At 45.0% G+C, this 16653-nt stretch overlaps 1 protein-coding gene across 1 annotated transcript in view; it reads right to left on the bottom strand.

Moving 5' to 3' along the window:
* LOC140476640 (zinc transporter ZIP9-B-like) overlaps positions 1-16647 on the bottom strand; it is a 40199-nt gene extending 23552 nt beyond the window's left edge. The window contains exon 1 of the mRNA XM_072569523.1: positions 16575-16647. Coding sequence (XP_072425624.1) covers positions 16575-16631 — 57 coding nt within the window. The 5' untranslated portion in view covers positions 16632-16647. The remainder of the gene's footprint in view (positions 1-16574) is intronic.
* Between the last annotated feature and the right edge of the window lie 6 nt (positions 16648-16653).

The raw sequence follows: 16653 nt of genomic DNA, 5'->3' as shown, positions 1-16653 counted from the left end.
ACTCTGTCTGCTACTCTTCAGCCCATTGGCCCAATTAATCAAGATCTGTTTGTAATCTTAGATAAGCAAACATTTTCTACAAATATTAATTTCCACCTTTCGCTACCCAGAAGCAACACCTTTTTTAATCATTCAATTGGGGAGCATTGGTATCGCTGGCTAACCAACATTGATTTTCCATGCCTAGTTGCCCTTGTGAAAGTGGTGGCGAGCTACCTTCTCAGAATAGAATCAAAGAATTCCTGCAGTGCAGTAGGAGGCCATTCAGCCCATCAAGTCCGCACTAACCCTCCAAAGAGCATCCCACCCAGATGCATTCCCGATTGTCTCCCTTTAACCCTTCATTTCCCATAGCTAACCCACCTAGCCTGCACACCCCTGAACGCTAACCCCTAACACGGCCAATCCACCTAACCTGCACATCTTTGGACTGTAGAGAACGTGCAAACTGCATACAGACAGTCGCCCACAGATGGAACCAAACCCAGATCCCGAGTGCGGTGAGGCAGTGGTGTTCACCACGCCATCCATTTCTTAATGGAAATCCATAAAGATAATTTAATATTCAAACATTCTTCCAGAATGCAGAAACAATTGAACCATTTCTGCCTGTGGTGTTGGGTTCCACATGGTCAAACTGACAGTCAACAAATAAAAAGAATTATTGGTTAAAATGATTCAGAACCACTGCAATCCATCTGTTATTAGGGTGGGAATTCCAGGATTTTGATCTAGCGACACTGAAGGGATGGCGATACCTTTCCAAGTCAGGATGGTGAGTGGGTTGGAGGGGAACTTCCAGGTGTTGGTGGTGTTCCAATGTATCTGCTGAGCTTGTCCTTCCAGATGGAAGTGGTCGTGGGTTTGGAAGGTGGTGTCCGAGGATCTTTGGTGAATTTCTGCAGTGCATCTTGTAGATAGTACACACTGTTGCTAATGAACGTCGATCGTGGAGGGAGAGGATGCTTATGGATGCATGCCAATCAAGTGGACTGCTTTGTCCTGGTTAGTATCAAGCTTTAGTGTTGTTGGAGCTGCATCCATCCAGGCAAGTGGGGAGTATTCCATCACACTCCGAACTTATGACTTGTAGGTAGTGGACAAGCTTTAGGGAGACAGGAGGCTGGTGACGTGCTGCAGGATTCCTAGTCTCTTATCTACTCTCGCAGGCAACGCATTTATGCTGTTGGTCCAGTTCAGTTTCTGGTCAATGGTGATCCCTAAGATATTAACACTGAGGCAATCATTGGTGGCAATGCTCTTGAGTGTCAAGGCCAATGGTTAATTGTTCTCCTGTCGGAGATGGTCATTGTTTAGCCCAAATCTGTGTAATGTCCAGGGCTTGCAGTACTCTGAAATGGACTGCTTCTGGTGAATACGGAACGTCAAAGACAGAACAGACCATTCAGCCCAGCTGTGAATGAACTGGCCCATTTATCCCACTCGCCCTGTAACATTAATGACAACTACACACTGTAGGAATGGAGAACTGATGGAAACCAGCCGACTCCAAAGTGTTTTAAAATGGACGAAGAAATCATTTGTTTACAAGCAAAATTACTACTACTGCCACAGCGAAACCAAGCATTGGGTTAGATACTAGACAACATACTTGCAGACAAATTTCATAAGCTACTAAGCTACTGGGTGATTAAGGAATATGGAGACAGTGTAAGAAAATGCCACTGAGATGATCAGCCATGATCGAGAATGGTTAGGTATGCTCGCGTCATTGCCCACCTTTCCCTCCACTACATTGATGACTGCATCAGCACCATCTCATGCTCCCACGAGGAGGCTGAACAGTTCATCAACTTCACCAACACATTCCACCCCAACCTTAAATTCACCTCGACCATCTCAGGCACTTCCCTCCCCTTCCTGAGCCTCTCCATCAACAGGGACTGGCTCAACACTGACATCTTCCACAAACTCACTGACTCCCACAGCTACATGGCCTACACCTCCTCCCACCCTACCTCCTGTAAAAACACTATCCTTTATTCCCAAGTCCTCCACCTCTACCGTATCTGCTGCCAGGAGGACCAGTTCCACCACAGAACACACCAGATGGCCTCCTTCTTTAAAGAGTGAAATTCCCCTTCACACGTGGTTGAAGATGCCCTCAATGCATTGTATCCACGTCCTGCACCTCTGCCCTTGAACCCCACCCCTCCAACCGCATCAAGGACAGAACACCACAGTCCTTACCTTCCACCCCACCAACCTCTATATACATTGCATCATCCTCTGCCATTTCCACCACCTATAAATGGACCCCACCAGGGATATATATCCCTCCCCACCCATACCCACTTTCCATAAAGACTGTTCCCTCCGCGACTCCCTCGCAGGTCCACACCCCCTATCAAACCCCCCTCCCATCCTGGCACCTTCCCCTGCCACCGCAGGAATTACAAATCCTGCGCCCACACCTCCCCCCTCACCTCCATCCAAGGCCTCAAAAGGAGCCTTCCACATCTAAAGTTTCACCTGCACTTCCACACGTCATTTACTGTATCTGTTGTTCCCGATGTGGTCTCCTCTACATTGGGGAGACAGGACACCTACTCCCAGAGCGCCTTAGAGAACATCTTCGGCACACCCGCACCAACCAACCCCACCACCCCGTGGCTGAACATTTCAACTCCCCCTCACACTCCACTAAGGACATGCAGGTCCTGGACCTCTTTCATCACTCCCTAACCACTCTAAGCCAAGAGAAAGAATGCCTCATCTTCCGTGTTGGGACCCTCCAATCCCAGGGCATCAATGTGGATTTCACCAGTTTCCTCATTTCCCCTCCCCCCCCCCACCTTCTCGCAGTTCCAACCTTCCAACTCAGCACCGTCCTCATGACCTGTCCACCTTCCTTCCCACCTATCCGCTCCACCCACCTGTCTGACCTATCACCATTACCCCCAGCTCCATCCACTATCACACTCTTAGCTACCTTCCCTCCCAGCCCTACTGCCCTCCCATTTATTTCTCCACCCCCGAGGCTCCCAGCCTTATTCCTGATGAAGGGAATAGGCCCAAAACTTCAATTCTCCTGCTCCTCGGATGCTGCTTGAACTGCTGTGCTTTTCCAGTACCACATTCTAGGATCAATGAGCTGACTGGTCTACTCAGTCTTATGCATAGTTACAAACTGGGAAAAAAAACGTATGTTCAGAAGGCTATATTTTTGAGAGGCATCTTCGCCCATCACTAACATTGCCTGTAAATATTGCACGGACAGGCAACAATAAATGTATTACTGCTAGTGTAAAACCTACTCTGAAAAGTGCAGTTATGATAAGAGAGTTCCTCAGGAGAACTGAAAGATGTGCTCTTTGGTTAGAATACATCACTCAATGTCTGTAGAGACGAGTAGAATAGGCACAACAATAGTGGAGGATGGGAATATTGTCAGGATTATATTGATGAGCTAGCCTATCAAGTTTAAATGAACATATGAGCAAAAAACAGCAATAGGCCACTCAGCCCGTCGAACCTGTTCTATTATTCAATAAGACCACAGCTCATCTGATTTTGACCTCATCTCTACTTCCTGTCTATCACTGATAGCCTTTCATGCCCATGGTAATTAGGGATCTATCTACCTCTACCTGAAAAATATGTGACGATTCTGCATCCACTGCCTTTTGAAAAAGGGAATTCCAAAGACTTTCAACCTTCAGAGATAAAAAAAAGTTTCCTCGTCTCAGTCTTAAATGGGTGACCCTTTACTTTTAAACTATGACCCTTAGTTTTAAAGTACCTCAAGTGAAAACAGCTTTTTTGCATCCACCTGGCCAAGTCCCCTCAGGAACTTATGCATTTCGATAAAAATAACTCCAAACCTTTTGGAGAGTTGTAGAGGATGACTGCAGAATTCAAGGGTGCAGAAGGATTTATATGTTTTGGTGCATAACTTACAAATAGTACATAGGTATAGCACATAATCAAGAGGGGCAGAGTGTGGTGCTGGAAAAACACAACCGGTCAGGCAGCATCCGAGGAGCAGGAGAGTCAACGTTTCAGGCATAAGCCCTTCATCAGGATTCCTAATGCCCTAAACATCGATTCTCCTGCCCCTCGGATCCTGCCTGACCTGCTGTGCTTTTCCAGCACCACACTCTCGACTCAGATCTCCAGCATCTGCAGTCCTCACTTTCTGGATAATCAAGAGGAGTTATGGGCTGCTAGTTTCTCTTACAAGAGGAGCTGAAATAAAAGAATGTTACGTACTCCAGGGCATTCGAGAGAGAACATCTTGAACGTTGTACAGTTTTGATCTCCTCATTTAAGGATGGATGAAAATATGTTTGGGGTGGTTCTGAGGACTAGACTGGAACAAGCAGGTTGTCTCAGAGAAAAGATTAGACAGACTGGTTTGTTTCCAGTAGAATTTTAAAAAAGGGGTGAATTGATACAAGCGCAAAAAATTCTGAATGTTCTCAAATGGTTGCCATGGAAATGGCTCCTGCTGTGAGTGAGCTCAGAACCGGAGGCACTGTTTAAAAGTTAGGAACAGCCGACATAGTTGAGGACAGAGGGGAGTCTTCTTTTCCTCTTGGTTGTCCAATACTTCCCAGGAGCTGAACAACGATGCCATGTCCTTCGTAGCCGGCAACACATTATCGAAGAGGATGAGCACCGCACCAAGTTCTTCCTCATGACTCTACTTCTCGCCTTTAAACCACCAAACCTCAAACAGATCGTTGTTCGCAGCAAACTGCCTACAGGGTAACATCAACCACAACACCATAAAACCCTGTCACAGCAGCCACTGCAAGACGTGTCAGAGTGTCGACACAGATACCACCATTACACGTGGGGACACCTCCCACCATGTACGCGGCAGGTACTCGTGTGACTACCTCATTCGCTGCAGGCAAGGACGCCCTGAGGCATAGTGCATTGGTGAGAGCGAGCAGAGGCCAAGACAACTGATGAGTGGACACCGCACAATAATCACCAGGCAGGAGTGTCCCTTCCCAGTCAGAGAACATTTCGGCCTCGGACCTCCGGGTGACTATCCTCCAAGACAGACTTCAGGACGAGCAATTACGCAAAGTGGCCGAGCAGAGGCTGATACCCACGGGAAGGCCTCACCTGGATCCTTGGGTTTATGTCACACTACAGGTGAGCCCACTGCACTATACACTCTCTCTCTCACACGCACACACACTCTAACATATACTCACGCAGACCCTCTCTCATACGCACATACATGCACCACACACACACACATCCTCTCACAGGCTTATACCCCATCACTCAAACACGTACACACACTTCCACATGCACTCTCACCCACACACTAGGTCTCTCCTGCACGTACACACATAAGAGTTTATGGGGTGAATTTGTATTCGCAGGATTACATTTTATTTTATGCAAAAACTGCATAAACCCATGGAAGGATATAGGTTTGCCGAGCTGGAAGGTTAGTTTTTATGAAAATGAACCTTCCAGCTCAGCGGGCAAACCTACAACCAGAACTTCAACCTGAGCTACAAATCTTCGCAAAACTTGCTAACACCCATTCTATAAGCCCCACTTTAGGAATAGAATTGACTCAACGTTGGTACAGACTTTACCTTCACCCATTTAATGCATTGTCTGAGCTGAGATAACACCTATTATTAGATGAGCTGATGCCACTTTAATATATAAATCCCAGAATTACATTCTCAAAAGAACCTGAAACAGCATTTCCCATTCTAAAAAGATGAAAGACTCAATCTAACTTTGTTTAAGAACTGTAACTTGGTGTTGTATGATTTTTAGCCAAAGTTGTTTAATATATCATTACAGCTCCATGACAGTGTAACCCTTTTGCTATAAATCTTGCGTCATCTGGTCATTTCCATAACCACCTGGTGAAGAGACAGCGTCTTGAAAGCTAGTGCACCCAAATAGACCTGTTGGACTAATAACTGGTATAGCGCGATTTTTTAAACCTTGTCCACCCCAATCCAACACCAGCTCCTCCAAATCTTGCCTCTGAATTGAGACACTTTGGAATCCTGCTTTAGGTGCCGATGGAAGAGGGGTCATTGAGTATTTTTTTTAAGACAGATGGATAGATTCTTGCGAGGCAGGGAATGCAGAGTTGGAGGGGTAGACGGGAATATGGAATTCTAAACACAAACAGGTCAATTCTTACCTTATTAAAAAGCAGACAAGACTCAAGGGGTCAAATGGTCCACTTCTGCTTCACTGTGTATATTCATATGCAAAAGGCAGAGGCTCCTGTGCTCCTGTGCCCTGGGACCCCTTGCTTGCCTCAGTCACACAGTCCTGTCCCTGATCACTGACAGTAAGATCCTCTCTAAAGATGTTACTGTTGCCTGGTACAAAGAGCCCAGATGGTGCTCTCCTTCTTCTTTGGTATGTCACAGTGGCTGTAGTTTTAGGAGCTGGAGGTGGAAGGAACCGAGTCAAAGCTGCTTGAACATTAAACATTTATTGCAGATATTTGCCCTGGATCAAGCAAGAACTCGCACGAGCTGCAACTGTGGCACGTCACCCGTCTTAATATCAACTCTTACTTCAACACAGAGAATGCGGAACCCTTCTCTTTTCTAATCCTGCATACATCATTAGTGCATAATTGGGCCGCAATGTCAGAACCCTCCCAAGTCCCACTGCACATTTGTCTCCAGCCCCTGGGAGATGTCTCAAACCCTAACACCAACCCTGAAACACAGCTTCGGTACCTCTCTTTTCCACATACGTTTGTTGTGTGGCACTACACCAGACACCTCTGGAAAGTCTAGATATACAATGCCTACCTCACTATTTTTAATCAATGTTTTTACTTCAAAGAGTTTTTGATGCAGAAATTCTTTTACTTGGGTTACTGGAGCATGGGATACTTTGCTACACAGTGAATTTGGCAGAAATCACTGCCTCTTTAAAGAGAAAGCTGGGTCAGGTATGAAGATCAAAACACTAAACTAACAACGGTTCAGTCTTCAGACCCTATCAAAGCAGGTACATAGGGACTAGGAGCAGGAGTAGGCCGTCCAGCCCCACAAGGCTGCTCCACCATTCAATAAGGCCATGGCTGATCATCTCATGGACTCAGCTCCACCTACCCGCCCTCTCACCGTATCCCTTAATTCCTTCATTGTTCGAAAAAAAAACAACTTAGCTTTAAAAACATTTACTGAAGGAGCATCAACAACTTCCCTGGGCAAGGAATTCCATAAATTAACAACCCTCTGGGTGAAGCAGTTCCTTCTCCGTTCAGTCCTATATCTGTGGCCTCTAATCTAGAGGCTATACCCTCATGTCCTAGTCTCACCTACCAATGTAAGCATCCTCTCTACTTCGATTTTATCCATTCCCTTCATAATTTTATACGTTTCTATAAGATCCCCCCCCTTAATCTTCTGAATTCCAATGAATATAATCGCAATCTACTCAGTCTCTCCTCATAAGCCAACCCCCTCAACTCTGGAAGCAACTTAGTGAACCTCACTAGATCTTGAAGGTCATTGAACCACTCAGCCCATTGAGCATTGGTGGGATGCTGCATTATAAATTGAGCCCTCTTCCTTACCAGCACAATAACAGGATCCCTAACCTTCCCAGTTGTCCTCTCCAATATTCCATTTCCAAAAAAAATTGCAGGAAATGGGTCTCGCTGGCAAGGTCAGCATTTGTTGTCCCTCTCTAACTGTTCTTGAACTGAGTGGATTGCTTGGGCCATTTTAGAGACTAGTTAAAGGTCAGTCACAATCCTGAGTAAGTAAGGTGTCATTTAAAAGAGTGTTATTTTGGTGTTTATCAGTGTTGACGTGGAAATGATTGCGCAGTGAGAATTACATTGCAACATTTGGACTGATTAGATTTTTCCACAGCCTAAAATAACCTCCATTTGCTTCAAAAACATAGCAATGCTAATGATGTGACCAGTCCTCTGAACGCACTTTAAAGCCAACTAAACATTTATTTCAGATGCAGATAAACCACAAAGAGCACGGCAATATCATGGCACGGAAAGCACTTTACCAGATACCACGAGCTAGACATTATACCTGACAGATTCCTTTGGTCAGACAGGAAAGAATCAATGTTGTGGCAAGCACCTGACATCTTTAGTTAACCCAAAGAATTACTTATCAAAGGCTCTTGGGGCACAGTGATAGTATCCCTGTTGCTGAGCCAAAAGTTCAAATTCCACCTCAGGAGGTGAAGTCATGGAGGTGTGTCATAACATGTGAAGTCACGGAGGTGTTTTTAATCAAACAGCTTGATTACAACAACAGGAAAAGAACACAATTTTCAACAGATTGGGATTTGCAGGGACTGGCACAATACATGCATTACTGGTGTAGCTTTCAAGGAAAGTGAGAGGAGACTTCAGACAGATAGGTAAACTATCCCTGGCCCACTCTCTTCATTGTAAAGATGTAAAAGGAGTACAGTGGTATGTCTCTGAACTTAGCAATCCAAAGCCCCTGAAAAATGTTCTGGGCACATGGGCTCAAATTGGTTTTGAATTTTTAAGAAAATCTAAGACGATCTAGTGACCACTCTGCATAGCCATCAGATTGTTTCACATATGTATGGAATGGGCTGCAGAGGAAGTGGTGGAGGCAACATTTAAAAGGCATTGAGAGGGACACGGGCCAAGTGCTGACAAATGGAATTAATTTAGGATATCTGGTTGGCAGAGACAAGTTGGACCGAAAGATCTGTTTCCATGCTGTAGGATTCTATGCTGTAAACATGGAATCTGTTTCACTGATTTTCTTTAGGGAAGGAAATCTGTCAAATTTACCCAGTTTGGCCTACATGTGACTCCGAATATGCAAGTGTGATTGACTATTCACTGCTCTCTGAAATAGCAGAGAAAGCTATTCAGTTTAAGAGTAACGCGCACTGGCCAACAAAACACTGACCATACCTGTAGGGCTAACATTATAGAAGAATAGTTTTCCTTTTAGCCCAAGTTAAAGTCGATTCAGAGCCTGAAACTGATTTCCTACTGAAGAACTTCAATTTGCCTTTTTGAAAATTGCCTCAAAGTTAAAACAGCACAAGACAAAGGAGAGGCAGGGCATTCAGCTCACCACGTCTGCTCTGTCATTCAACAAAATCACACCTGATTTTCTAATCCATAACTCCACTTTCTTGCTTTTCCCTAGAATCCTTAATTCCCTTACTGATTAAAAATCTGCCTTTCTCAGCCTTGAATCCACTTAACGACCCAGTTTCTATAGCCTTCTGCATTAAAGAATTCCACAGGTTCACTGCCCTCTGAAGGAATTCTTCCTCAACTCTTACTCTTCGAGATTATGCCTCTGGTCCTAAACAAGGGGAAACAACCTTTCTACATCCAGGCGAAAGTGAGGACTGCAGATGCTGGAGATCAGAGCCGAAGTGTGTGTTGCTGGAAAAGCACAGCAGGTCAGGCAGCACCCAAGGAGCAGGAGAATCAATGTTTCGGGCATAAGCCCTTCATCAGGAATGGTGCTTTTCCAGCACCACCCACTCAACCTTTCTACATCTACCCAGCCAAGTCCGAGAATTGTGCATGTTTCACTTCTCATTCCTCTGAAGTCCAGTGTGTGTAGGCCCAACCCTACTCAGCAGTCACTTCAGACTGCTGAAATCTTTCACATCTTCCTAAAGATTCCAGCCCAGCAAACCTTCTCTACAAACTACCTTCAATGCCAGTACCTTTAGATGAGAGCCCAAAACTCATAACAGTATTCCAGCTGTGGTCTGACTAGTTCATGACATAGGAAAGTGTTCGCAAAACTACCTTTATATACTCCATTCAATTTACCTTCTCGATTTCTGGAACTTTTTTTGCTAGCTTGCTAAAGATTTATGCTCGGGGACTCCGAAACCTCTCTGTTGTTGTAGCTATCTGCGGTTCTTTCTCCACTTAAATAATACTCAGTTCTTCTGTCCTTCCTGCCAAATTGCACAAGCACACATTTTCCCATATTATACTCCAGCTTTTTGCCCACTTACTCAACTTGCTTATATATCTTTGTAGATGAGGTCATTCTCACCACTTGCCTTCCCACCTAGTTTTGTGTCATCCACAAACTCGGCTATATACGTTCACTTTCCCCATCCAAGTCATTAGTACATATTGTAAATGAACATGGCCGGAGAATCAAAATGGCGGCAACCCAGCAGCTCTGAGCCTGCAGGGCCCAAGACTCCGGCAAAGTGGGGTGCCCACCCCCACCTCACCTGTTAAATGACTTAAAATAGCTTTTGCCCAGCACTCTTGGCCATTTTGCATCAAACTTTAACAGTTTGGTGTTTTTTAAAATGACTAACCCACCCCCTCCGGGGGCCGACCTGCAGAGGTGAGCCTGATCTCGGAATTCGTTAAACTCTGAGAGAAGATCGACTCGCCCATCGAGGAGACTCGGTCCAGGTGGGAGTCGATCTCAGTCACGCTTCTGCAGCATGACCGAGAGATCGAGAAACTCAGGCAGCGTGTCGGAGGGGCGGAGCAACAGGCCGCAGCCTCAGAGACTGCTGCTGAGTCATCCATGGGTCAGGTCAGGGCTCAGGAGTGGCGAGTCCGGACCCTAGAGGGGCATATCGACGAAAATCAAGGTCGCCAGAAAAACATTCAGTTGCTGGGCCTTCCCGAACGAGAGGGGTAAGGCCAGCTTGTGGATTTCCTGGAGCAATGACTCCCACAAAGACTGAAATTGGAGTTGGAGCTGGGCCGAGTGCGGGTTGAACGGACTCACTGGGTTGCTGTGCGCCGGCCTGGGTCGGACCAACTGCCCTGCCCGGTCCTAGTTTGACATCAATGTTACAGGGAAAAACAAATGCTGCTGGAGGCCCCCAGAGTCTTGGGGAAGGGTCCCCATGCCATGATGTACAAGGGCTCCAAGATAATGTTGTTTCAGGACTTTTCTCCAGTGATGGTCCGCCAGAGGAGGGCATTCAACAACGTGAAGTGTCTGAGAGACTTAGATATTCAATACTGCATGCAATATCCGGCAACGCTGCGCCTCAGTCATGGAGGATCTGTATATAACTTTGGATCATCTGAGAAAGTAAAAGAATTCCTGGATGCTCTCAAATAGACTGCGGGACTTGAACTGTATGGATAAAGACTTTATTTGCCCCCCCCCCCCCCCACCTCCTTGTCTATCTATCTATCTCCACCTTTCTTTTGCCCATCTTTCCCTGGGGGTGGGCGGGGCTTGTTCCTTGTTCTTTCTTTGGTCTCCGATCTATAGCTTGTGCGGTTTATTTGATTATTGAGGAATGTCTCAGAGTGGGATTTTTTTCTCATTTAGTTGCTTAATATTGGCTGGGATTGTAATTTTGTGATCATACATATTTCTATCCTGTGTTGTTTTGTTAAGCGTATCTAAGTGATAGTGTGTGGGGGGGGAGGGTCCCCAATTTTAAACTCCTGTTTTATAAGATACTGGAATTTATTTACTCAATTTTGTAATGCCTGGGCCGAGGGCAGGGCCCTAGCTGGGAGAGGTTTATGGTGGGGTTATTGGAAGGTAGTAGTGCCCTCTGAGAGTAAGGGGGATATGCTTTTTGGTATTTTTATTCAGGAGTAGTTCTTAATAGTTTTGATTTAACTGTTTTAAAGAGTTTTTTTTTAATATGTGAATTGTTTTTGCTCTTTATTCAATATCTTTTGGGTAAGGTTCTTCCTCCTGAGGGGTCTCGGGCCTGCCTGGATGATCATGGCTAGCCATTCGTTTAGGTGGTGCACCTGGAATGTCAAGGGAAGCCACTCATCAATCAAAAGGAAAAAGATATTATCAAGTCTTAACAAAAGGTTAATGCAGCCCTTTTACAGGAGACATATCTACTTGATAAGGAGCGCTCGACGCTGCGACAGGGTGGGTTTGGCCAGGTGTTCTTTTCACCTTTCAGCTCACAAAGTAGGGGAGTAGCCATCCTTATTCAGAAGGATCTTCCCTTCCAAATGCTCAGCCAGATAAAAGAGGAGTCTGGACGATATATATTGATTAAAGCCCTAATATAGAGAGAGGAATACAAGATTTTGAATCTTTATTACTCCCCCAGCACACCCTTTTAAATTTGTAACAGAAGCGTTCTCTAAGTTGATGGCTCTGAGGGTCCGCCACACAATTATGGGGGGGAAGATTTTAATTGTACCATTGACCCAGAGACGGATAGAATACCTAGCAGCTCTGCGGGCATATCTGAGATCTAGGCAACTGGCGGATCTGAACAGGGAGCTGGGGCTGATCGATGTGTGCAGGTGTCTCCACCCAGAGGGTAGAGACTTTACTTTCTATGCTAACCCACACAAGTGCCATACCAGAATCAACATGTTCTTTGTCCCCTTGACCTTTTGAACTGTCCTGTAAAATAGGTAATATCACTACTTCTGATCACACTGCAGTATACATGGAAGTTAATACTAGTGATGATGGGATAGGTCCCCGACATTGGCATATGGACCCTTTCTTACTGAAGGATAGCAAGTTCATTAAATATTTCTCGCAGGAATTTAAAACCTTCTGGGATATCAACTCGGGCATGGCCAGTAACCCTTCGACAACGTGGAAGACTGCTAAGACATACGTGCGAGGCTTGGTTAGCTCATATTCTGCGACCCCGAAAAGACAAAAGGGAGAGCAACAGGGTCTGCTCAAGGCTCTCCTGAAGGCAGCCGAAACTGTGTAGGTTGATCGGCCTTCCATTACTAAGCTACAGAGGAGCACAGCCCTTAGGGCAGCTGTGAATATAGCACTTACCCAAACAGCAAAGAGGGAGGTATTATTTGCGAAGCCGAGATTATGTGAATACGGTGACAAGCCTGACAGGTATCTAATATACCTTGCCAGAAAGAAAAAGGCTCCCCAAGCCATTACGTCCATTAGAGAGCGTGCTGGTACCCTGACTTGTGATGGCAAAATGAGCAATGCAGCCTTTAGAAAGTTCTATTCTGAATTGTTTAAGTCGCAGGACTGTGAGGATAGAACTAGGAAGATGGAGTCTTTCTTTAAAAATCTGGCCGTCCTGGGCTTAACCTTGGAGCAGGTGTCGATCTTGAATGCCCCCCTGACAACCCAGGAAGTACAGGTGGTGGTGAGGCAGCTTCAGAGTGGCAAAGCGCCCGAACCAGATGGATTCCAGGCTGAGTTCGATAACAAATTTATAAGGGAACTGGCCGGACCACACATAAACATATATAAAACTGCTCATATAGTCAGGGCTGCCTCCCACCTTTGCTGAGAGAAGCAAATATTTCCTTCATTCTTAAGAGAAAGGCCCCAGAAGACTGTTCTGCATATGGACCCATATCCTTATTAAATGTGGATTTAAAATTCTCTCAAAAATGTTAGCATTAAGATTGGAGAGGGTTTTACCATTCATGATAAAAGAGGACCAGACGGGGTTTATAAAAGGTCACAGGTCAACTAATAACATTAGAAAGATCTTAAATCCGGTATAAGCCTGTCAGCAGGGAGCGATACCAGATTTAGTTGTCTCCCGAGTAGGCATTCGATCGGGTAGAATGGTCATATCTTTTGTATACGCTGGAACGATTTGGTGTTAGAGAGGTCTTTACTAAATGGGTTTCAGTATTATATAATGATCACAAAGCAGCGGTGATCACCAATGGTCTAAGTTCAGATAGCTTTTGCGTTGGCAGAGGCTGTCGCCAGGGATGCCCTCTCTCACATTATTTACACAAGTGATTGAACCACTGGCAGAAGCTACATGAACTGACCCTAAAATAACGGTTCCAGTGGTTGGATCAGGCAAGCACAAATTTACTCTCTATGCGGATGAGGTCCTTTTCTTAAGTGATCCTTTGACATCAGTGTCCCGCTTAATTCAAGTGGTATGTTTTCAGGTTACAAAATCAGTTTTGTGAAATCGGAAGCCATGCCATTGGAAGGCCTTGCCAGTATATCCAATTTTCCGGACGGATCTTGTTTCCCCTTTCGGCGGTCACTAGTAGGTTTTCTGTACTTTGGTATTTTCATTACTCCGGTATTTGGTCAGCTATATAAAACCAGTTACACACACTTATTAGAGAAAATAAGGCAGGACCTTCAATGCTGGGAAGATCTCCCCAATATCCTAGCTAGGCAGAGTGGCCTTAGTTAAGATGACTATCCTACCTTGTCTTTTATACCCTATGAGAATGCTGCCCCTGATGCTGTCGAGACAGGCATTGTGTAAGCTTTACGGTTGGTTTGGCTCCTTTATTTGGAGTCATAGAGGGCCCCTTATTAAATTAGAAAAGTTGCAGCTCCCACAAGCAAGGGGAGGACTGGACTTTCCGGATTTCAGGGGGTACCAACTGAGCTCCCTATTATCTTTTGGAGCTGATTGATTGTGGGTCACAAGAGACCCACTCTGGTTAGATATTGAGACTTCCCAAGCAAAATATCCCCTCATCAATCTACTATTTATGGACAAGGTGACGGTTACGACGGACTATTGTTAAAGACCCTATTGCATTAAATACAATCAAAGCCTGGAGGATAATGCAACAAGATGAGAGTAACCTGCAACAAAAACCTCCCCTTATACCCCTACAGTGGGAACATCAGGATTCCAGCCAGGGCTGACTGATGCTACTTCCAAAACTTGGGAGTCCAGAGGTATCTCCCGTTTGGGAGACCGGTTTGATGGGGAGGTCATGATGTCCTTCCAGCAGCTGGGCCAGAAGTTTGGACTGCCCATCAAGGACCTCTTTCGGTATTTTCAATTGAGAGACTTTATACAGAAGACGACCACACTGATAGTCAATCCTTATAAACCAGACAGGGAAAGGAGTGTGCTTTGGCCAATGGGTCCGCCCTCCAGTCAGTACTCTCTACCAACTATTATGCAATAAGGTATCGAAGGACATGGAACAGTTATATAAAACCTGGAATCAAGAATTAGAATTGGAAATCTCTTTAGAAATGAGGGAAAATGCCAGCAAGATCTCTACCTGTAACAGAACTCAGGCTACTCAATTGAAGATGCTTCACAAGGCTCACATGGCACCTGAACAACTCGCAAAGTTCAAGGCAGAAGCGTCCCCAGTGTGTCCTAAATGTAAAATCGAAGTTCGCACTCTCACGCATTGTCTACGGACATGCCACAAGATCCACAGGTACTGGGACAGAGTAGCGAATGCCTTGGCAAAGATTTTAGGTACTGAGATTGGATTACTTTTGGCCTTCCCAAATTTTCCCTCTCTGGGCGTATACGGGAAGAAATTATTTACTATCCTTTCCTTTTGTGCGAGGAAAAATTATTTCGTGAATTGGGTATTCGAAGGTCCCCCGGGACTTTCAAACTGGCACAGGATAGTCATGGAATATATCCCCCTTGACTTCCTCACGAATATGGTGCACCAAAAAACAGAATTATTTTATAGAACATGGCAGCTCTTTTTGAACTATACTGACACAGATATTTCGGCCAGATTGTCCAGGGTTTTTGCTTAGCCGTGGTAATGGTTCCGGCTGGTTCAGGGGCCCCTAGGAGGAAGAAGCTCGTGTAAATACGGGTTTTGTTATCACTTGATATAAATCTATTTTGAGCTGTATCTAGTTATTTATTTACCTTCTTGTTTTCAATAAAAATAATCGATAAAAAATGATTGTGGCCCCACAATTCCATTAGAAGCTCTAAAAACTGAGCAGGTTTCTCCTTTGTTATTTTAAATAACATACTGTTTTAAGAAAATGCTGCCACCTCACTTCCAGTGAGTAAAACTGTCAGTAGGACACAAGTGCTGGAACTACATCCAAACAGTTGAACACTGTTTGACTGTACAAGGCATTACAAGCCAAGCATCAATACCCACACTTTGAAGCACAGCTCACTGGTTTAGCAGCTCAGGACAATGCAAACATGCACACGTCTATACCAATACTTAAGTACGATACTTCAACAAAGTGCAGCAACAAGACAAAAAGGGAAGCCAAGCTGAAGTTCGACTTGGACAAACGGTAAATGTAACTGAATAGCATTCAAATACGAACATCCAGGTTCCTAACCTCTGGTTCCACTTTAGCCCACGGTCGCAAATTCAAAGGCCATTGGCACATGTACACATACCACCATACAAGCATGTGGAGGTGTTTCACTATATTGTAAGGGACTGAGTGCATTTGGAGTCAGTTGGACAAAGATTAAATCTACTTAACTGTAAGCTCAAAACTGGTTTCAAATCAAAAAGCAAACTATGCTTTTTTGCTTGTGGATTCCTTCGGCCACAGTTCCTTAGAATTTAACAGTGTTTCCAACCAGGTTTCTAGCACCCTTGTTATAATCCAGTAAACTCTTTACGTGGCCCGCCCAGCCTTAGTTGCACAAGAGTTATAGGTAAAGGCAGAACTGTCACAACATACCAGTTTGAAAAAGGAACAAAACCTTTTAATTACACGTTATACTGAAACCGGACGGATAATATTACCTAAACTAGGAGATAATTAGCCAGACTGATTTTATAAAATCAAACATTTTCACAAAGAAACAGGACAGTGAAGCAGCCTTGAAAAAGCAGTGGAGAGAGAAGAGAGAGTTAAACGGCAGTGAATGGTGCATGGAGTGAGAAGACAGCCAGGCCCGCTGCTTACCTCAGAGAAGTTGAATGCCAAGGGGATAGTGCCTGCCACGTAACAGCCGATTAGCATGGCCAAGGAGAGAAGGCTGATG

This window comes from Chiloscyllium punctatum, chromosome 4, assembly GCF_047496795.1.
Source record: "Chiloscyllium punctatum isolate Juve2018m chromosome 4, sChiPun1.3, whole genome shotgun sequence".
NCBI lineage: Eukaryota > Metazoa > Chordata > Chondrichthyes > Orectolobiformes > Hemiscylliidae > Chiloscyllium > Chiloscyllium punctatum.
This window is presented reverse-complemented; position numbering and strand designations above follow the sequence as displayed.